At 36.8% G+C, this 23,234-nt stretch overlaps 1 protein-coding gene across 1 annotated transcript in view; it reads right to left on the bottom strand.

The window, feature by feature from the left end:
• spon1b (spondin 1b) overlaps window positions 1-23,234 on the bottom strand; it is a 58,300-nt gene that overhangs the window by 13,948 nt on the left and 21,118 nt on the right. The window contains exon 7 of the mRNA XM_079602851.1: window positions 1,492-1,556. Coding sequence (XP_079458977.1) covers window positions 1,492-1,556 — 65 coding nt within the window. The remainder of the gene's footprint in view (window positions 1-1,491; window positions 1,557-23,234) is intronic.

The following is a 23,234-nucleotide window of genomic DNA, read 5'->3' as shown; positions in this document are numbered from 1 at the left end:
CAATGTTTTAAATGCAACAAGCTTCAAGGTACTTTATTTCACTGTATGTGGGAATGTCAGGCGGTGCAAAGGTTTTTATGGTGAGGTGACTCAATGTTCTCAATTTACTTCTTCCCCAATTCCTCAAGCCCAGTATTGTGTAGTGAAGTATCTAAGCAGACAACTGCCTATTAAAGAAATAAAGTTGGTGAACTTATGTCCAGTACAAACCAGACGTTCTATTGTACGGAGTACCTAAAGTGACGTGGTGAAAAAATATATGAGATGGGAGGAAAAATACGTAGATGCTTTTCCGTTCTCTCAGAGAAACTTTGCGTTCGCTCACCAAACCTATACGTTCCCCTGAGAAACTTTGCGTTCGCTCACCAAACCTATACGTTTCCCTGAGAAACTTTGCGTTCGCTCACCAAACCTATACGTTCCCCTGAGAAACTTTGCGTTCGCTCACCAAACCTATACGTTTCCCTGAGAAACTTTGCATTCACTAGCAAAACTTTTGCGTTTTTAATTAATTAATTAATGTATGTCGAGTCACCTTTAATTTTTATAGCGTTTTATACAATACAGATTGTTTCAAAGCAGCTTTACAGTGATCAACAGGAGAAAATGTATTCAATGGTGCATAAATAATAATTAAATAATATTTGTATATTATATTCATATATTATAAATTTAGATTTTTTAAAATTTGTATTTATTAATTAATTAATTAATGTTATTATTATTATTATTTCTAATAATGCCTTGGGTTTCCTGATTGGTGGGGTGGGGGGGTCAATTAAGATATGTATACACAAAGAGAGGTGACCAAACTGCCCGTTTTATACAAGCTACTGTAGGTAATTTTTGTGAGAGAACAGTTTATCAAACAAAACATTTCAAAAAAAAAAAAACTGCATCTAATGCTTTAAAAAAAAGTTACAGGGCACCATATCGTGACCTATTGGTGGAAAATGCCGTGTACATTTGACTTATGCTTAGAAATAATTAGCGTCTGCCATTCCATTTCCTCTTCATGGGGTAAATTGGTTGTGGTAATTGACAGTCTGGTGTTAAAATAGGTCAAGAGAATGTCCTGATGTATTGGAGCTGGAGGGAGGCCATTAACCTCAATCGCGAAAGCACCGCGGGGGAAATGCTACTCTCATCAAAAAACGGAAGCCTTCGCTAAACAAAACCGCACATAAAATATTAACCGCCTCGTTAGTGAGCGGGAAAGAAACATCTACATACCCAGCAGGTGCTGAAGAGAGTTTTTTTTTTCATGAACCAGACCTTGTTGTTTTCCACTAAAAAATACTCACCCAAGAGAGAGAAGACAATGGACAGATTTGGAAACGTACACTACCGTACACAAAGTCACACTTGGTTTTATATTTTGTCATATGGGCTAATTCAATGACATTCCGACATTAAGTGTGGCTAAATTGTCAAAATACTTTTTGGGGGCCTCAGTATGAATGTAAAAGTACAAAAGAGATGGAAACTTACACGTTAAGAGGCTGCCAGGCGGGCCACTGGGCTTTGGTTTTGATAACTGTCATAACATCATCACCCTGAGAGAGACAGACGGAGAGAAACAGACAGAAAAAGAGAATTTGAATTTTTATTGCATCCTATATATAGAACTACAAGTGCGCTGAGACAAAACAGCAAGGATTTTGTGTTCTACTTTCTTCAATTTATCTATCTTTCCACCACTACGAAAAGAAAAGTTTATTTTCCATGCTTTATTTCTCTCCCTAAACCTCAGAAAATATTATATTCATGACAATACTTCACTTCTGGTTGTGAGTTTAAGATTTATGCTATTGTTTGGAGCACTGATCCAGTTGTTGTTGTTGTTATGCGATACCTGGCCCCAAGGGAAAAAGACACCATGCTTTAACAATACTTCACTGAGAACAAAAAGAAATAGCTACAATAAAACCTCATTAGTAAAGAACAGTCAAAGACACAAAGAAAGCAAGAGAGCGTGATTGAGACAAAAGCAACAGACAGAGATCGAAAGGCACAGAAAAAGTAAGAAAGACAAGCCCTGTGCGTGTTCATCAGGGGATGCTAGGGGCTGAAAGAAGTGTCTGACGATCTGTTCCAACATTCAGACAGGATCCTGAAGGTACCAGTTACCGCTGACAGTTTCAGGTGCAATACTCACGCAATAATGGAGCTTGTGCCATATCGGTTCATATGTAGACACAGAGCGTTTAGTTTAAATTCAAATAGCTCACTGTGTAATTTTTTTTATTGATTCTTAGCAAAAAAAACTTTGTTCTTTCTAAATGATATGTGCTCATTAATGTATAATTACTTCTACCAACTAATCAAGTATTCTCGTAAGCGTAGAATCTGCCATATATAATACATACGAGCGAGTCGCTCGAATGGCGGAAGCCATGTTGCACCTCCATCTTGAAAATACATTAGCCAAAGAGGGACATACCTGTAAATTCAAGCTTCGTCTTTCGTGTTTTTACACTCAGTGGCACTGTGACGAATGCGAGGGGGAGATTATTCGCGACTGCCGGCAGATTTGAAATAATACGGCCACCGTAGGAGTTAAAACGCCCTTGGAATGGGAGGGGCTAAAAGTAATCTTCAGTTGGTAGTCATATACAATTTCACCACTAGATGAGAGAAAATCCTACACAATGTAGCTTTAAATTTCAGTACGTTTTCCCTTTTGTCCCAAAGTTTATCTTTGAAGGCATCGTATGAGTGTATAGTCTGGTAAAGACTGGTATGTTATACGTTTTTTTCTCTCCTCAAATTATTCTTCACTTCAATTGACAATCTGACGTTTGTAAGGACATTTGTAATGACGGGCCACTTAGCACCAAATACCGTTCAGCATATAGATTCAGGTTTGGTCAGGAGTGTCAAAAGCCACTGAATATGGCCTGTGAAGACCCCTGACTTAACCTCAATCTATAGGCAACAAGTGACCTGTCGTTACAAACGTCCTCACAAAATCTCTTCCGTCAGATCAATGAAAGTGAGACTACTGAAAAATGAACATGCTGGTGGCAAATGCTCTTTTGATGCTAGCTGAGTGAGGAAAGTATCCACACTCACAGTTTGCCGCCCAACATCAAACAGACGTACAAAGCGAGTTTGTACATTCCTAATGGCCTGCGTGAATTACATTAACGCCAAGACAAGCGATACAAAGCAGCATAAAAATCAATATTCACTTGCTTACTCAATGCTTACTGGATCGTTTCATGCAGATTTTGTTTGGGAGTTTAAAAACAGCCATCAGTTTAGGTCAAGAGCACTAAAAGTGAATTTGCTGTTACTGCATTTACCCTCAGAAATAGCACACACAGGCCACACGGGTCAACAAAGACATATTGTTGTGCATTCAACTTCTATATTTATCGACGCGCTAACTGGTTCAACAATAGACCCACTTTGCAACAGAAATATAATAACAGCTGCTACCAAACAAAGATCTCTGGAAGAAGTAAGATTGTGAAGCGACTTCGTTTTGGCATTGTTGGCATTTTTGTGAGAAATACACAGCTGCCTCAAAGTAATTAAGCAATTAATCTGCTAATTGGCCAAATTGATGAATATATTTCAAAGAGGCAGATGGTGCCGCACATGCTTGCGGATGTTAATTTACGGTCCACCACTCTGGAAGTTTCTTTCGCATTGGAACCAAAAAGAAATAAATTAACTGAAATGGGCCAAATGGACTTCACTTCTGCTTATTCTGAGGATTTATCAAGTGTACTTAGGTTGACAACCTGGGAGCGAAATCTCAAAGGATATCGCCAAACCGCTGAACCAAAAAACAAACCGGTCCAGTGCTCTGAACATGACCATCGATTGTGGTGCAAAATAATAATAATACATCTGGGCCAGAAACTAAGTTCTTCTGAAGCTTTTTTTTTTTTTTACCTCCTTTAGGGTTTTAAGGAGGGATGTACCAGAAGCTTCAAGAAAACAGAAAGACATTTTGCTCAAGGGTGACTGGCAATTTTTCAATCTTTGAGAGAGTCTACAGCTCCCAAAAGGCTCATGTAAAGAACATGTCTATCTTCAATTCAACTTTTATCACCTTGAGGCAAGTGCACCTTCTCAATTCTTCGGACCGCTCGCTCACATTTACATACAGGTCACACGCATTGGCCTGTTTGTTTTGCGGATGCAGATTACCTGTGTATCTCTATATGAATGCTAAAGACAGTGTTTAAAGGGACAGGTCATTCCAAACTTCTATGATTTTTTGATATAATCAAAAATAGAATGTTACAAAAAAAAAAAAAAAATAGATAGGCTACTTAAATAATGAAAGTGCATACATTTTTCACTTTTGTTTTTAAAACGTTTAACTTTTACTTTACTCTTTTACTAACTCTCTCAATTATTTACATCATTTAAAATAATGACAAAACTGAGAAATCAGAAACATAATAACAGCAACAACAATGACAATTATTGATGGTGTAACTGTCCTCAAAATATATATTTTTTAATATATAGATTATTATTGTAACAGACTTTGTTGGATTGTACATGCATCATGACAGAATCCAACAAAGTCTGTTACAATAATAATTATGTACTGGCGCTAGTTGTATATGTGTGCATGCAATGCATTTTTCCCCTCGGGGCTTGCCGTAGATGCGCACTTGGTACTGGAGTGTCGCGGGGTTTTGGAGTTAGTGATCTGATGTGTGGAATATAATAAAGTGGAGAAGACTTCAAACTGCTATCGTTTATTATTTTCTTATTTCTGTTAGTGTTAGGTGAACCCTATACGAACGCTCGGTCACATTATTAAGATTATTAAAACCACATTAATAAAGTTGAAGTCTATTTTCATCACAGAAATCTCCCCACCCACGAATTGTCTATGCACGCGAGGTGAGCTTATGCGCTTGACTCAAACGCTGGCAGACACAGCAGCAGTTGTAGCCAGGTATATTGATCATAAAATCAGAATTCACTTGTCATGAATTATTCATTCATTCATTTATGTTACTTGTTTAAGTTATCTAATATGTGTAAAAAATAAAAATAAAAACTCGACATGCAGCCGCTTAGTTCGCTTATGCCTCGGGCCGGCCCTGTACAGAAGGGTTTGTTCATATAAAATTTGCCTCATTTATATAACATTTTATTTCTAAAAATATGACAGTATTTTCAGATTTATGGAGTAATAAAAAGAAATCCCAAAAACCCCTTCTGTAAAAACCTTTAACTCTTATGTCTACAAAATGAAACAAGAATTTTGAACCTAGCTTTATCTAATGTTCAGATTTAATTACATTATTGCATGTTTAAACAAAACATTAAAAAAAGTATGGTGATATCGATTCATTAAAATCTTTTACTCTATTCACCTGTAGTGGCTTGCCTTAAATTTCTCAGGACATTGGATAAGAAGGACAACTGTTGACTTTCATTTGCACACAGTGAATTTGCTTGTGGGCCCATCCGTGCTGTGCAGCAAATGAGAACTGTGTCACTCTGGGTCCCTGGCTGCTGTTTCTGAAAACGGGTTTTACACTTCACAGACCGTCGCCCCAAACTGACCCTGACCAAATTGCCGGGGGGGATGGCGCGAGACAGAAGAGGAGAGGAACAAAGGATGAGAGGTAGAGGAGTGTGACTGCTGAGAAGCCAAAGGGTCTCAGAGGGTTCTTGGAGAAATGCCTCGGGGAAGGTCATATACACCTTTCCATTTCTCCAGGCTTCAAAAGAGTCTCATATAAGCACACGGCACAACCAACTGACAAGGCATGCCGCTCACATATTACCAACGGCTGCTGTTGAATGACCGTCAATGGAGAAAGATGCCTTTTGCCCCAAATAAGATAAAGAAAGATAAAGAAAAGAAAAAGTTTTTTAAAATAATGTGCCAAGTTCTTAGAAATGTAGCTACTCTTTGCGCTCATGTTGGTTTCATACAGTACGAAGAAAAAAAACAAAATTTTCATCAAAAGTTTATATTTAATGATTAAAAAACATCATGGTGTAACTATTTTTTTTTTCAAAGATATACAACTGTGCAAAAGTCTTAAGCATATTAGTATTTTCACCCCAAAAAATGGTTATTTATATCTTTTGCTGTAGTGTCAGTAATAATCCTGTCAGATTTTTGTATGCACATGGAGTCTGACAACAGCCGCTGCTCCACACAGAGATCTGATGTGGGATCAGTCGAGTCCATCAGTTATTACATAAAGAAACTGAGTCTAAATCAAGAAGAACTGCGGCCGTGTCTCCAAGACACTTGAAGAAACCTGCCTGCAAAGCAACAGTACTGTGAGAAGTTTTAGGCACTTGTGTAAAAGAGCCGAAAAGTGAGTATACTTTTAAAAAATAATGTCCTAAAACACCCTTCGCGTTTAGCACAGTTTTTGTCCAGGTACACGTGCACATAGTTTTTCAGACTTTGCAGGAAGGTTTCTTCTGAAAAATATTTATTTCTTAATGAGGCTTTTTCATCATTATAATATTATAACAGTTGTATTGCCCTTAAATTATAAAAAAATAAATATCACAATTCATTTTAATTCAGATGTTTAATTCATGTTCATCATAGAAGATGTGTTTTTAAGTTATTTTATGTATGAATTGTATTTTTTTTCAGTTGTCACCCTACAATTGTGACTTTATGCCCCCCCCCCCCCCCAAAAAAAAATATAATGATTAATTTGAATTCAGAAATTTTAATTATGTTCATCATAGAATATGTGTATTCAAATCATATTACTCACAAATTGCATTTTTAATGCCTTTTTGAAAACAAAAATCATCATCAGTCATGTCATTGATCTACCAGCTAAACGGACCATGCTACACACACAGAGAAATGAGAGAAGATGGAGAGTGACAATAAAAAATATTGAGTTTTCTGGAAGTGCCACTCATTTGGCAAACAGCAATTACCAGTCGTCCAGAGCTAGGCAAGCGTGTACTGAAGTTCTCCTCTGAATCACTTTTTCCAATCTACACCGCTTCTTTCAGAGTCACTGCTACTTATCACCCAATAACCTCCGTTCAGAATAATCCTTCAACAGTCCTAGTACATAACTGGCACTTTTGTGTTGCCTTTTAGTTCTGAATCATTGGTACTTCTCAATCTTAACCTTGATCGGACCATTGTGCCCTGTGCCGCCCGTGACCACAATCCCCGCAGGACGTGTCCATCAGCTGCTGCCGAAACGAGTGCGGCGTGGTGGCAGTAATTGAGTTGTGCTCAGAGAGCTGTCGGTCAGAGCTAACAACTCAGTGTCACACTTGCAAGGCTTCTTTCAGCCTTAAAGAGTTCTTATAAAGAGGTTCTTTAAAACACATATGATGTAAATTAATAGAAAATAAATGTCCAATCATGCTCAAAAGCTAACGTGAACATTTCAGAGATTACATTTTGTTTAACCTATTTTGTGGAATTACAGGTTTGAGTTCTAGCCTTTGTTGTACTCCAGTGGCAATGGTTTTAAATTAATATCATAAGCAACTCACAGGCATATAGAAAACTTCAAAACGATCTGGTCAGCCCCATAAATTCTTGTAGAAACTAAAGTGGAAACTAAAAATTGCCTTTGGTTTACAGGTTTATGTATACACACGCACACACACACACACACACACACACACACACACACACACACACACACACACACACACACACACACACACACACACACACACACACACACACACACACACACACACACACACACACACACACACACACACACACACACACACACACACACACACACACACACACATATATATATATACACATATTTTCTATAGTTTGGCATTATTTTTGGTGGTCTATTTGGCACACATTATTGTTAATTGGCCCTACTCAATAAGAAGTCTCTGTAAATCCCTATAGTATAGGTTATTGTTCACTAATTCACAATCTTCTGCATGGATCTGCTGAAAGGTGCTTGATTTCACACTAGAGCAAAAAGTCCACCGTTATTTCAAGTCCATTACACAAAGGCTCACTTAATCAGCAACAGATCTGGAATTGTTTAAAAGAAGAGAAAAGTTTAATGAGAATGCTATTCTCTGTAACTTTGCTGGTTAATGACTTATGCGACTTTCAAAATGGAGATAAGGCTAAATCGATAGAAACTCCTTGCACTGTAAGAAACGCTAAAAATAAAGATGTGATACTGAGTCATGGTGAATAGGGCACTTTATGCAGAACAAGTCCATCCAATATATATATATTTGTATATATATATATGTATTGCTGAGTATTGACACAAATTGCAGAATTCAATTTGATTTCGATTCACAAGCTTGCGATTTAATATTGATTATTTGGGGTATGTATCAGGAGTACATGACACATTTTCTCAAGGATAAAAATATCTCTCAACTAATGCAGTAAACTACAGGGAACGTCTTTTTCAAGGAATACGTTTTTTTAATGGCATAATACATTTATTTTGTTCATTCATCAACTGAAAACATCATAGACTAAAAGACTGAAGGTTGGGATTTAAGAATCGATATCAGTTCATCGAAATGAGAATTGATTAAAATCGAAAAATCTATTTTTTTACCCACCCCTAATATATTGTTCAGTCACGAAACTCTAAAGGGCGCAGGCTGACAGGTCCTTTACAAGCAATCACATCATTACCGCATGGCACAAGCGGATTGGCCTCTGCTGATCCTGCACCCAATGAGATTGCTTGCTCGACATTTAAACACTCTGGTTCAATGTTTGCTGTATGCTAATCCTGCAGCACGCTATCAAAGTTCCTCTGAAACCCTCCACCTTCCCCAGCTCCACCTGCCTAGATCTGCTACGGGATCTTTGTATGCCAATGCATACAGCAGCAGCAGCATATTTTACGTGCTCACAGCAGTGTGTCTGCGTATCTATGAGCAGTAACAAGTCCATACTTGCCCTGCAGCAGCAATAATCATATATATATACATCTGTAATTAAACATTTGTCTAAATATCTTATAGTTACTGAAATGTAGACCTTGTGAAATGTATAACTTCCATGTGTGATAATTAGCCCCGGTCTCCTATATAATAAGCCCATAGTCATGTGACTGATGTGAAGTTCGAAATAAAATCATACAAAAATTATACAGGTGAAGACAATTAATAATTCTGACATGAAAGGGATGCCAAGCAACACACCAACTATTCAGATCAAACGAACGAAAACAAAGCTTGATCGTCCCTTTTTATCAGGCTCAAGATTGCTACATCAAAAGAGCTCATAATTTCATCCAGGGTTGGGGGCCCTTTGTTGCTGCGTTTACAGTGGGAGAAGAGTTGACTGTGTTTATGGTAATACTGCTAAAACGCAAGAGGGAAATGAGCTAATAATAACCAACTCTTACTGGATCCCCATCCAGGCTTTAATGTAATCCTGGGAAACGCAAGACAGGAGAAAATGAGATAACATTCAGCCTCTCGCTCTCTCTTTCTCCCTCGCTCTATCTTTCTCTCACTGTATAGGGCTGTCTTATGGATTTTGTCAATCCTACAGTATTTCTAAATTAAGAAAACAAGACATTTATATAACAAATGTATTTTCAAATTCTCTCTCTTTTTTTTTGCCATTTTGCCTATAACAACCTTCAATCGGGGCCGAGGCGTTGTTTCAGTCGAAAGTCTCCATATAAAGTCGTTCAGTCTCTCAGTGATGAAGGAGAGGTGAGGCCAACAGCCGGCAGGCATCAGGAAAATGTCACTACTCACTGGCATTAATAATATCTGAGCTATCCCACACAGAAACTGCTTAAACTTTGAATGTATACGTTTCAAACAGTCTTTTAAAAATAGATACAGCAACTTGGGCTTTAGGATCCATTGGTTCGTCTGATCGGTGTATTGGTTTATGTGTTATTTAAAGTCCCAGTATGAATGTTTTCCACAGAGATTTAGGTCTTAAATTGAGCTTAAAAATGTTTATAGGGTTTCAGGTTAAAAACTTTTGCTCTTTGCCATTTTTAAGATTGTATAAGCAATAACTCAAAATAAAAAAAGACAGATTTTGCTTCAATTAAACAATACATTTTTAATCAGACTCCTCCAAGGTAAAATCATCTTAGCAATGCTATCCACAACCATTTTATATCTCTATATTCGTATTGTCTGTCAATCATTTGTTTTAGTTTGTAAGCATTTTTACGAGAAACATCTGAGACAAAGTTCATGCACATAAATGCCACAACACTGAGAACTCTCTGAGCTTTGAAAGAGCAACTGCAGAGCTGTAAAATCGTCTTCTGAGCATTTCATTAATCAATGGTTTCGGCCATAAGTGTGCAGAGATATGACTGTCCACACTCCAGTTCTCTCTCACCCCTGCTGGGAAACTGATTTTTTTTTTTTTTTAGAATTAAAGGTGCCATTTACACTACACCATTCTCAACTAAAAACTGCAAACGCAAAGTTTTTGAAAATTATACCATTATCGTCTCCGTGTAAACGACAAAATCGCAAATTTGTGAAAACATTGACATCATGTGCAGGCGTAATGCTTGTGCAGTCTATAGGCATGTGCATGTACTGTGTTGAGTTTATTAATGCTTCTCCAGAAAATAATTAATCAAAATCGCCAACTAACTTTAATTCTGACCTCGCCAACTACTGGCCTGACATGCATAATACAGTATGTTTAGTCATTTTCACAGATCCGTGTGAACAGGGACCATTTTGACAATGTTGTCGTCTGTACGCAAAACGTTTCAGAAACGCAAAATTTCCATTTTTACCATGTTTTACCATGCCTAATATCGATATAACTTGTGCAACAAGTGTCTCATAGTAGCCGCTTAGCGAAAGCACAGAGTGGCATAACTTTCAACACAACTTTCAACTGTATCTAATATGATAAGACATCGCAGCGTTACCCCGCATACGCATGATCGAACGAAGCGAAGCGGTCGCCTGCGGCATAATGAAAGCTTGAGCCAGCTTGCTTCATACTACAGTAACTTCAATACATCTTTAATACATTAGCTCAGCCGTGAATATGATTTCTGTCCGGTTCCCATCGGATTCTTTTCCACCAGCTGTAGAGGTAAAGACAACAACTCCCATGATTCTGCGAAATCACGGCGTCATCAAGCTACGCCCTTGTTTCGAATAAGCGACCTCTAGCAGAAAATTACATATTGTGCCTTTAACTGCAGTGTGTCAAAGTTTGTCACATAGCTAATCACCCTGACTTTTTGTGAAGTGGACAATCAGCCATGAATTGTTGATTGATTAAGTCAATCATCCTTGAATTTCAAATGCCGGTATAATATATTGACTAGAAATACATTTAAAAAAAGAAGGTAAAATTAATTTTCTCTCTATTTGCTTTGGAAGCACTGGCTGTCAAAAGGGTTTCTGCATGAATGAGATCATCACAGCAGGGTCATTGTATGGCTTTAGTTTGTAAACACGCTTCAATATATTAATTCAATATATATATATATAATAAATTTGAATATATATATATATATAGAGAGAGAGAGAAAATAGAAAAATTAGCTTGTACTTGAAAAAGGATGCTGTCATTATTACAACATCTTTTTAGTCTAGTTTTCCTACTGAAAAATAATTTAAAATTGAATTAAGTTATTCTGATATTTTTTCAATTTCGCATCGCAACATTTTTTTTAAAAATATTTTTTTGAAAGTGTATATGAGGGACACAAATGCCACCGGTTTTATAGAATGGACAATAAATGCAAGTTCATTTCGGATTTTATTTGTATTCAAATCGCGAAAACAAAATAATAAGAGACAATCATGTTAGTTCACTCTTGTTGAGGTTGAAATTAATTCGAACATATGTGTAATTAAACAAAACACAGATGCTAATATGTTTATAGGTTGAATAAAGCTTAATTGGCTCTAAAAAGCCAGATTCATTATCATCGGTCCTTCCAATTACACTTCATTATTCGAAGACGACACGCCGGCATGTATCACTTGATTTCCAGCCATTGTTCCTACACTCATTAGCACTTAGACTTAAACTCAATCCAATTAGACAAACAAGAAATTGGAATAAATGCAGATGTTGCCATGTATCTTAGCAACATGAGCCTTGGTTCTCATTTGTGAAAGTCCAGATGGCAAAAATTCAGAGGATGATCAGTTACTAATTGGGCAGCTGCCACCCTAAAATCTATAGACCTTTAAAAGTCACCAATTTCTGCCTCTTGGTTGGCACATTTATGCTCAGGTCACTGTGTTACATAAAATAATTGGTCTATTAGGGTTGGAGACATATTCCAAACTTATGTTATCATATTGTGGGCTACAGACACCTAGGAGTGTGCAATTTGTGTGTGTGTTGACGGAAAGAGGTATTGTAGAAAGTGCAACAAGCTTTATTTGACAAATCCATTATGGCAAAAGTGAATCCATCAATGTCCGTTGCTATCCCAACAAGCTGAAGTGCAACTACCAATAAGGAGGGGGTAGAAAATGAGTTGACTTTTCGTTGCCCTATGCTCTGTAATTAGTTTCCGACCTCCCACCGGCCCAGGGAATAGACCTACTTGGCAGGGAAATAGACCTGCTGACCTCAGCAAGCTTGAAGACTTACGACAAAGTTCCTCTGAAAGACTTGTAGGACATCTGCAATATGAGAACACACTGGAGTTCATGTTATCTTGATTTGGACATGGGTGGAGGCGAGACCCAGTTAAAGCGATGAATAATAACAAATGCACTTCCAATAAACTCTTCAAAAAATGCTGCTGAGCCAAAAAGTCAGTTTGTTCACGAGCTTCCAAAATAAATTGATAACACAGAGATAAATTTGATATCCTGTTGTGGGCACCAAAATGATCTTTACATTTAATGGATCGCTTAAATGTACGTTAGCCTCTTTAATAACATTGTTCAAACAAGCTTTCATTTCGTGTGTTATCTTCTTGGAATAGGCCCTCTGTGAAGATTACGTAAACTCTACAAATCAGGATTGTTTTTCTGGTCAAAATCTGCTTTTTCAACTTGCAAAAACCTTCTGAAACGTTTTACACAACATGAAAAATGAGAAGAATTCAATAAAAAACAGATAAAAATCAATGTCAGTGTAAAATAAAAATGTCAAAGCGTAAATAAAACATAAAATAAATCGATATTTATTATTTCATATATAATATTAAATAAACAATGTATTTATTATTTTATATTGTGTACACATACACACACACACACACACACACACACACACACACACACACACACACACACACACACACACACACACACACACACACACACACAATATATATATAGATTAGATATATGCCCTCATACATTTCCAGTGCAATTACTGAGCATTAAACTTTTTTTTTTTTACACACTATTTGAATTGATGCAGTATTTTTATTTTATTTTTTTAGCTAGGAAAGTGTTGCTTGCATGCCTAACTCAAGCTAAACGCATCAGCAGTACATTCAGACGTGACACTTTGTAGCTCTATGGCAGCCAGGCTCCATACAGATGCAAATAACCTTTCCTCTATGTTGTGCAGGACCCAAGCCATCTCACCGTAATTATCTTGTCTTCCGCACATTACACATCCAAACGCGGCTAATAGGAAGTGACACGTGAGGTAACAGTGTTAAGCAATTAAGATGGAGGATTAATGAAAACCCCAGTGAACCCTTATGCCCCCCAAAAAATGTCATTCAGAAGATGACGACAATGAAACCCCAATGGTGGGAGATTCCACTTTTTGAAAGCATTAGGTAAACAAAAGAATGAGAGAAAACAAAACTAATGGATCAAATTTCAACCCACACATTCATTTGTTTTCAAACGGCCAACACTGAAAGCGAGAAAAATGGCTTTAAAGTTTTTGGACTGAAACTAGATTGATATGAATTTTCTTTGAATCTGAGCATAGTTGAGCCTAAAGGACATAATCAGAGTGACATAAATGAGACTCTCAATTTTGACTAAATTTGGTTAAACAAATTTGCACAGCAGTACATACAAGCTACCATTTAAAACATTTATTAATTTTTCAAATAATTTCAAACTATATTAAAGCTATTTAAAGGGGGAATATCTTTATAAATGCATATGAAACATCAGATAAAAATTTCAATTAGATGATTTATCAGGCAAAAACCAATTAGCACTGCAGTATTAAAATGAACTAAATTTTGCAATAATTACAACTAATACAAATACGATAGAAAATTAATCTAATTTATACAGCAGAAGCAAAAACTACTAAACAACATCAAAACAGAAGATCCAAGCTTAAAATGAACAAGTAAATTGTTTATTTGACCAGTGAACTGTTCAATTGGACTGTCAAACGTGATGTCAAATTTGATGATCACCTCATGATAAAATATGATAAAAAACACAGCAATGCAGTGTTTTGTATTGCTACACGTCTTGTTCGAAAAAGTAGCTTGTTATTGGCAAGTTAAAACAATTTTGTTTATGTATTTAGTTACTCCACAGCAATGTATAAATCTAAAGAAAAAGAGCAGGTATGCTGAACAGAGTCAAAGCATTATAAAGACGTCAGTTATGCTGTGCATGGAGGATAAGACCGATGAGATATCACTTTCCATATGTGCTACGGTGACAATTCCAGTAAATCTGCTTTGATGTGAAGAAGCCGTAACTGTCTCCATCACGCTTATAAAAGCAGACATGATAACGGACACATAACTCAGGCTAGATTAACCCAGATGGGAATATATTCTCTTGGGTTTTGAGGACATTAATCCAAAGATTACAATCAAAAACAAATCATGGACTATGCACCAACCATTTGACCAAACAGGTAAACAATCTTCAGATTTCATGTCCTAAAGCCCCACAGACTTTCATTTTCTATGGGTGTTTTTGTATCTTGTTTATAATTAGTCTCTCTTGTTTGAGAGCAGCCTGATACCTCCCACTTTAAAAACGTACGTTCAATAAAATGATTAAACAAAAATGAAAAGAAAGGCTATTGGGAGAGAAAAAAAAGCGATGTTTAATCATTTTGTTTTCCAAATGCCATGCCACAGAGCCCCCCGAGCGAAAAGTTCAGACGTAATTGCTAATTCATATGGCTGGCGTGATATTGATTGCATACGTGTTGGACCACAGGGCAATTCATTTGGAATTTTCTCACATCTAACAAACAACAGGTGTGTGGTGTTGGGTTTTGGTGTGCTGTTGTCATTTGGGGGTTGAGGTAAAGGTTATTAAAATAAATGTTTAACACTGGGATGCATTTTTATGAATGGCCCTCAGGGCTGTGTGATGCATATTCATTGTTTTAATCTTGTTAAGGAAGCGATCCTTCGCCATGTAATGAGCATGCAGATCAGATAGCTAACCGTGCGGCTTATCGCTAGCTCCTCTGAGGCAATTCTTCATTGTCAGGATAGCGAAAATCCCAGATTAGCTGCAGGCTAAAACGCATGATGTCCAGTTTTGCTAAAGAAGATATGAACTCAGGACACAGAAAGGTGACATGGTCAGTAAACCATAGAAGATTTTTGGCTTTATAGACCTTATGCGCCAGAGAAATTGATTTGTCTTTGAACTTTTTTGCGGTAGCTCTGTATATTTCTATGGCATCGCTGGCGAAGAGTAATCAGCTGGTGAAGTGGATTTACTTATTGTAGAGTTAACTAAAGTTATCATGAGCATTGGAATGTTTGAAGCGGTTGTCATAATACATTTAAGTAGGCGGGAAGATTTAAAAACAAAATCCGTAAGACCTTACCTCCATGCTGTGAAAATACAAACCAGAAGACAGAACACAAGGGGCGTGGCGCTTAAAAGGGGCGGGGCTACATAAGGTCAAGAATGTGCAGTATATGAATGTGTAAAAATAAGATAAAATGTATTAAAAAATAATTATTAAAAAAAACCTGGAAAAAAAAAGGGTTACATGGTTGCAAATAATAAGGCTGCAAATGTAGCCTAAATTAAGCAGTCATTCACGCTTTGGATAAACTTATATTTCCCATAAATATATAGAAAAATCTCAGCATTATCTCTTCTCAAATTACCTCTCACATTCTCTGACGAGTTCAGTGAAACAAAACTTTTTCTGATATAATAACCAGGGAAAATAGAACTATCACAGCAAGACAGTTTATATATGCGATAATGCAAACAACAATTTAAATGTATTAGCTTGGGACCAACAACCTTTCATCCCTGAATATTTCTACTTGCACAACTACTTCGCTTTCTAACACAAAGGCTTCATTTGCACTGCATTTCCCCCCCCAACACAGGCTATACCTGACTTGTATCTAGCACTGTGACTGAATCAGCACTTTGTAATTGTATTACCTTCTCATTCGTATGTGGGATTTAGCCATTTAACCTTAGCTACCTGCTTTTGTAATAGCCACTTATGTAATACAAACTTTCTTTTCTCAAAGTCACTTTGGTAAGAAAACTGTTTGCCAAGAACAAACCCCTTCCTGTCCAGATAATGTGCTTCTATACCACTCTACAGGCTCAACATTTTCAGAAGCACCAATTAGCATAAATTGCTATTTAAATACCTTGATTATTCTTTGAGTAAATTAATAAGGTAAGTGACGAGCCATTGTTGTTTCTCCTGCATAACTCTGCCAATTGGCCTTTTAGAGTTTCCTCACTGTCACCGCCATTATCTCCAAATGATTCGTGTCATCTGGATCATTGCTCAAGCACTTATATCATGAATATGAATGATTTAAAACTTGATCTCTGACACCGATTTGAATATGCAAACCAAAGACTCTGCATTAGACTCTGCAAATTACAGTTCTGTCATTTACTCAACCCTGAATGTTAGTACCTTGCAGTTTTGGTTAACCCTGAAAAATGTTGTGTTCCACAGAAGAAAGAAAGTCATACAGGTTTGGCACAACATGAGGCTGAGTAAATAATAGAAATTAAAATTTTTGGTGAACTGTCTCTTTAACTCTTTCCCTGCCATTGATGGAATTTTCCGGCAATCTATGTTTTCACTGTTATTCGGTAGGGGGCGCTATTACGCATCTTCTGAAATAGTACAGAACTTTCCGATCCAAAAACAAGCAAAGAAGCAGAATCAAGCGATAGATGGCGCACATCGAAGCTACTGTAACGTGATCATCAAACATTCAAAAGCATATCAATCAAAACTGCCTAACATTACCAGATGAAATGTGGAACCGAGGAAGAGGTAATGACTGTACAAGCTTTGGGGGTGTTGATGGAATCCATCTATGTTTTGATCATAGTTCTGAATTTGATCTTAACGTAGTCTTTTACTACTTTTGACAAAAAGACTGCACAAAGCTAGATTTAAAATAATAATAATTATTATTATTCTAAGTTCTGTTCTTTCTTTCGATATATTGTATATTCAGATTTTCATACAACAAAATATTCTGGGGGCCAAGAAAGTTTTGTGAAAATGATCACAAATGCTGGTGCTGGCTGGCAAAAAAATTAAATAGAAAATAAACACGGAAAGTGTTAATTGACAAAACCCACTGTAAAAAGTTAGAATTAATCTGCTTGGATGACACTGCATTATTAATGAAACCCGACAAAAATAAATCAGCCATCGTCTGTTCACAAAACACCTTAATGAGTTCAGTGCAGAGAGAGATTGATCTAGGATCCAACATTTTGATAATTATGTTTACTACTTACTATTTCTATTTTGCGGTATCATGAAGCAAAATCACCTTCATAAAAGCCACATTCATTTATGAAATGTAATCGGTTCACACAGGACACATTCATGTTAAAAGTAGAATTCGTACTTGACTTCTACTAATTGAGATCATAGACATGTTCTGTTCTGAGCACTAAAGTGAGTTTTCCATCTTAGCATCTGGCAAGGCTCAAAATGATAAGACAGAACAGCACAACTAAAGTGTCATCACTACCTTAAAGACATCTGACATCTCCGGGAAAGTCTGTTTCTGTGACGTGCAGGTTTTGTGCCTCATGCTTTTCGAAGACAGGCTGAAAAAAGAGCTACGATGGACCTCCTGACCCGACAGATGTGGCTCGGCACAAACCCAGCTGCCCAGTCCGCCCTGAACCTTGATTTAAATTTGAATCAAACTAATCTCAAGTGATACCAACTGCTAAAATGTCTATTTCTAATTCTCCAGTTCTGGATGTTTTCACTACCCAGCCATTTGTAAGAGTAATATCAGAGTTTTTCAACTCAGAAGTGTCTAGTCCCTGTTCTTGCATTCCTCTCAGTGAAGAATCTAGTGAAACATGTTTCAAAACTGTCCGAATGAAAGACATTTACAATCTCCTCAGTCCACATCTTCCCCTTTCACAGAGTTGAAGTCTGTCTTCCACATCCTGTCACTCTCCCCTCATTCGTCTCGAAGCTCTACAGCCAATCATCTCTCAGTCTGACAGGACCGCAGTGGGACTATTACGGGTACGGCTGTGAGTTTCTGCTAGAAGGCAAAAACTGCTGAAAAATGTTCCATACAGCTTAGACTAACACATCCAAAAAGTACCATGTTTTTTTTTAAAAGGGTACTATTTATTTTTATTTTGGTACATGGTACATTGGACAAATACCCTGATATAATCATTCAGTATCATGGTATAATGGCAATGTACCATGGTGCAGAAATTGTGAATACAATTATGACAGAATATTTTCAAGCCAGAATGCACAAAATTTAAATTTAAGACAATATAGAATAGATTATTATTGTTTATGTAAATTATGGCCAATAACGAATACATTGCTGTACAAATTCTATACAATTTTGTCTAAATAAATTAAACTAAACAAAATAAAAAAACATTTTGAATGGTATTAATGTAATTAAATGTAATACATTTTAAATTAAATTAGAACAACAAATGCAAATTTAATTCATTTTTAATTAACTAACTATAATATAACGGTACAGTAAAAATGTACATGACCAATTAAATATCCAATATTATTGACCATGACCAACACACACACACACACACACACACACACACACACACACACACACACACACACACACACACACACACACGCACACACACACACACGCACACACGCACACACGCACACACACACGCACGCACACACGCACGCACACACGCACACACGCACACACGCACACACACTAAAAACCTATTAACCTACTACTATAGTTTGCATTTCTTTTTCCTAAGACAAACATAGTCTTTTTTATAATGTGTGTGCGCCAACAAATCATCCAAAAGGAACCGGGTTAAAAGGACACTCTTCATTTGATTATGACTCTACTATTAAATAAAACTATAAACAATAAAATAATAGATAAGCACCTTTACAAGCCATTATATCAAATTCTTAATGGTGAAATTGAACTAGAAGTAAAATGACCACGAAGCTTAATTGTTTCAAATCTGTCAGTGTGTAACAGGTGTGGAGACCTGCATCAATCAACGAGACTGACCATTCAAATCAGCATCAACGCTTCAGACACACACTAGAATCGTAACAGGTTTTTTTTTTTAATCGTTCGCTGTCTTCGCTGGCCTTTTGAGTATGCAGGCTTCTCAGCTGTCAGTCAGGCAGTGTGTGTGAGCGTTGGCCTTGTCAGTTTGTTTTGTGCGCTGTCTGACCTCCCTCTGAATGATATGTGTTCTTTCAGGCCTCCCAGAGCGCTACCACAGAGCCACGCAAACCAAATTACGGAAGATTACTGTCAGTCGGCCCTTTACTGCCGAGGTCTCATTTACATAGGGAAAACAAGGCAGGGAAAGGGGGCCATTATTGAAAACGGATTTATGAGGAATCCCTCATGAATTAAAGAAAGTGCATCGCATAATGTGGCTTTATTGTGTTTTGTCCAAGTGCCGGGTTATGAAGACTGTACCGACACAGAGGGAGTCGAGGGACCAGGACGCAGCCTCTGAATCTCAATATGGGAAAGCTAACCATTCTTTTACATTCTTTGGATGCTGGAATGAAGAGTCTAGCTCTTGTTCCTCAGGGGAATGAACATTGTGAAACACTGAATCCTGAAATGTCAGTCTTTTTTATACATCTTTACTCCACTGCTCCATGGCTCACAGCATGCTAATTTCTGCAGGACCAATGTTTCAAAAATGTATAACAACGTCATGGAGAGAACAGTGCTCTTGTCTTAAACTATCGACAACATTGCATGAATAATCACAACATGAATACTCCCTAAACAAGGCAAAATCAAGATATACCTTAAACGGTCACATATAGACTTCAAGATTTGACATGAAATCACAACATCAATCAATTAACTAATTTTAAGTAGAAGACACAAACTTTCTCAAAAGCACAATCGACAACTACAGCATAAATCAAACTTGCTAACAGTAAAATAGTGGAACCATATTAACTCTTTCCCCACCAGCATTTTTAAAAAAAGTTGCCAGCCACCACCGAACATCTGAACATGCAATATAACAAAAGAAAGAACAGACCCTCTGCTTTTAAACAAAAACATATTTTATTCTAGCTTCAAGCTTCTTTTTTTTTCCATTCAACACTTGAAATGTAATGATCGAGTACATTAAAACCCCCAAAGCTTGCACATTCCTAAATTTCATCCTGGGTAAAAATGGCATTCGGTAACATGCAGTTTTGATTTATATGCTGTTTAATGTTGATGATCATGTTATTTTATACTTGCATCTGCTTACATATGCTATCACCTGTTTCTGCTTCTTCTTCACGTGTGTTTTGATCTGGAGATTCTGTACGCTTTCAGAAAATGCATATTAGCGCCCCCTACCCCATAACAGTGAAAACAGGGACAGCTGGAAAATTACGCCAACGGCAGGCAAAGAGTTAATTAATGCCCCAGTGCATGCTGGGAACAGGGCAAATGGGATTTGAACCCCAACACATGCATTAATTCACCTCACGTGCTATACTTGTTGGTTTGACTTTAAAAACATATGTATCAATACAAAATTAATTTCTTGTGTTCCAGAAAGTTGAAAACTTTGGAAAAGTAACTAAACCAAAAAACTCTAAAATGATTTTTTATGAAATAATTTTTTTTTACAGCGTGGTAAGAGCTTGAGCCATGTTTTAGATATCTATTTTCAATTCAAGTAGTCAAAGAGAGGCTGTAGGCTTTAAAGAGTTGTTTGGTAGCTAAGATTCCTTTTAAAGTCTGTTGCCTCAGAGTTGGAAAGAAAATAAGAGCACATCCTGTAACATGTCAGATGTGAGTGCTTAGCATTTGCTTTTCTCACTTGACAGACTTGGGAGACTTGGGGCTGAGTGGTTCGCAGCAATTTCCTCTGAAACAGAGATGCGGGGTTCAGACGAAAGTGAAAGAGGACATGGTGGGCGGCCCGGCCTCATCTCGCGCGAAGAGGCCTGACAGGCCTTTAATGGATCACCCAACAACCAACTAGTTGAGATATACTAAACTCAAAATCTGTCGAGGCATCTATGGCTATAATACATTTGGTTGAAAAAAGAAAAAACATCAACGCATAAAACAGTCTGCTAATATAAGTTTCTGCTGATGGATGTGCATGCGTTTCATGTGAGAGTAGCTGTCCTATCATCTGTTAGTATGTAAATGTATCGCTGACATCACAGTTCCTCAAATGTTGGCGTATTGTAGTACAGCATGGTAAGCGAAGGAGCCAAGCCAAAAAAAAACAAAAAACCTCGACAAAACAGTCACTCTCTGTAAACATAGTTTGATGCGAGTGTTGTATGCTCTAATATGACCAGTCATTTAAGACGCTCGGGACAGTTGACAGAACTGTGTGTCATCGTCACAAAAGTTTATCATTTGCACATGTTTTTAAGCCTTGTCAATTGAAACATTCCAGCACAGGAAGTAGTGAAAGAGGAAGCGTCTTAGATAGTGCTTGAATACTAAATTGACTATGCTTTCAAGTCTTCTCGCGCTTGAATGGACAAATTCACACAAAAATCTTGTCAACATACCCGTCTTGCATGCAAACAGTCGGTTATGTCAAGTGAGCGTAAACAGTCAGGAAGGACAACGCATGCGTATCAGCATTAGTAGTGAACCTGTGCATTATGCCTTAAAGTGACAGCCTAATATTCATGCTGCTGTCTGTGTTTTTAATGTTAATAAAAAAATAAAAATAAAAATAAACACTCACTGCTTTTGACTGAATAGCTTTTTTTAACTTTAATAAGGATTAATCTTCATTTAATTTATACAGTGAAGATCATATGCAGTGTTATTTTACATTTGATTTATTAAATTTCTGTACCTGGAAACAACTAAATATGCTTACAAAATCTTTAACATTTTGCACTAGGCTCTAGAAACCGGAATGCACTATTTTTTACCCTTGCCATTAGTTCACTTGACATGTCTATCGCTTCTCATTTTATTTGAAGGTTGGACTTAATTATCACCTGGTAATAATGAACTGGATTCAGCGTCTCTATCTATATCACACAATCATCTTTCTTCCTCTCTCTTGTTCATTCTTTAATTTACACAGGAAATTAGTAAAGTCAAATTTCATCTATACATGCAGCCACCAGGAGCGGCTCAAGGGATAATCTTTTCCTGAGCCAAAGCAAGGTATCACATCGCTGTCAAAGAAAGCACAGCTCCATATCCATGTAATACACCCAATCAGCCCCGCTCCATTGACCTCCACATCCAGAGTGTGTCACTGTTAATTACATATCCAGAAACAACTCGATTAACACAAAATGCTTTAGAGGTCTCTAACTGGACAAAATAAAAGATTACGATTTATTTTTTCATATTCTGACAAAGCAGTCTCATACGAAGTCTCAGTATGAATCAGTTTACTCAATAAATGTTTTTTTAATGAGTTATAGCTAGTGCTATGAGGTCTGATTCATTTTAGTGAATCAGTTTGTTCAGATGATTCATTCCTTTGTGAATTTTTTTTTCCAAAAATTATTCAAAGATCCGAGTCCCCAAATATGAATTTTTTAAAATAATTTAATTATTAAAAATAACAACTAAATCATAAAAATAAAACTTTATAATACCTAGATTTTAATTATTTAATGAATAAAATATTTATTTCATATACTGTAAATACAGTTTTACTAAAAACACACAAAGCCAAAGCAAATTAATGATTGCATGTATCCAGGCAAGAAACGCACAGTAGTGCAGTTTAGTGTCTGAAATAATCTGTTTTTGAACACATCAGTTGAATAAATGATTCAATGACTCACTCATGAAGACAGGCACTTGATTTGTTTCTGAAATAATCAGCATGCTTAAAACTAACAGTTGAATTAATAAATCAATGACTCACTCATA

This window comes from Phoxinus phoxinus, assembly GCF_949152265.1.
Source record: "Phoxinus phoxinus genome assembly, chromosome: 25".
Lineage (NCBI taxonomy): Eukaryota > Metazoa > Chordata > Actinopteri > Cypriniformes > Leuciscidae > Phoxinus > Phoxinus phoxinus.
Note: the sequence above shows the minus strand (reverse complement) of the source record. Positions and strands in the feature narration are given on the sequence as shown.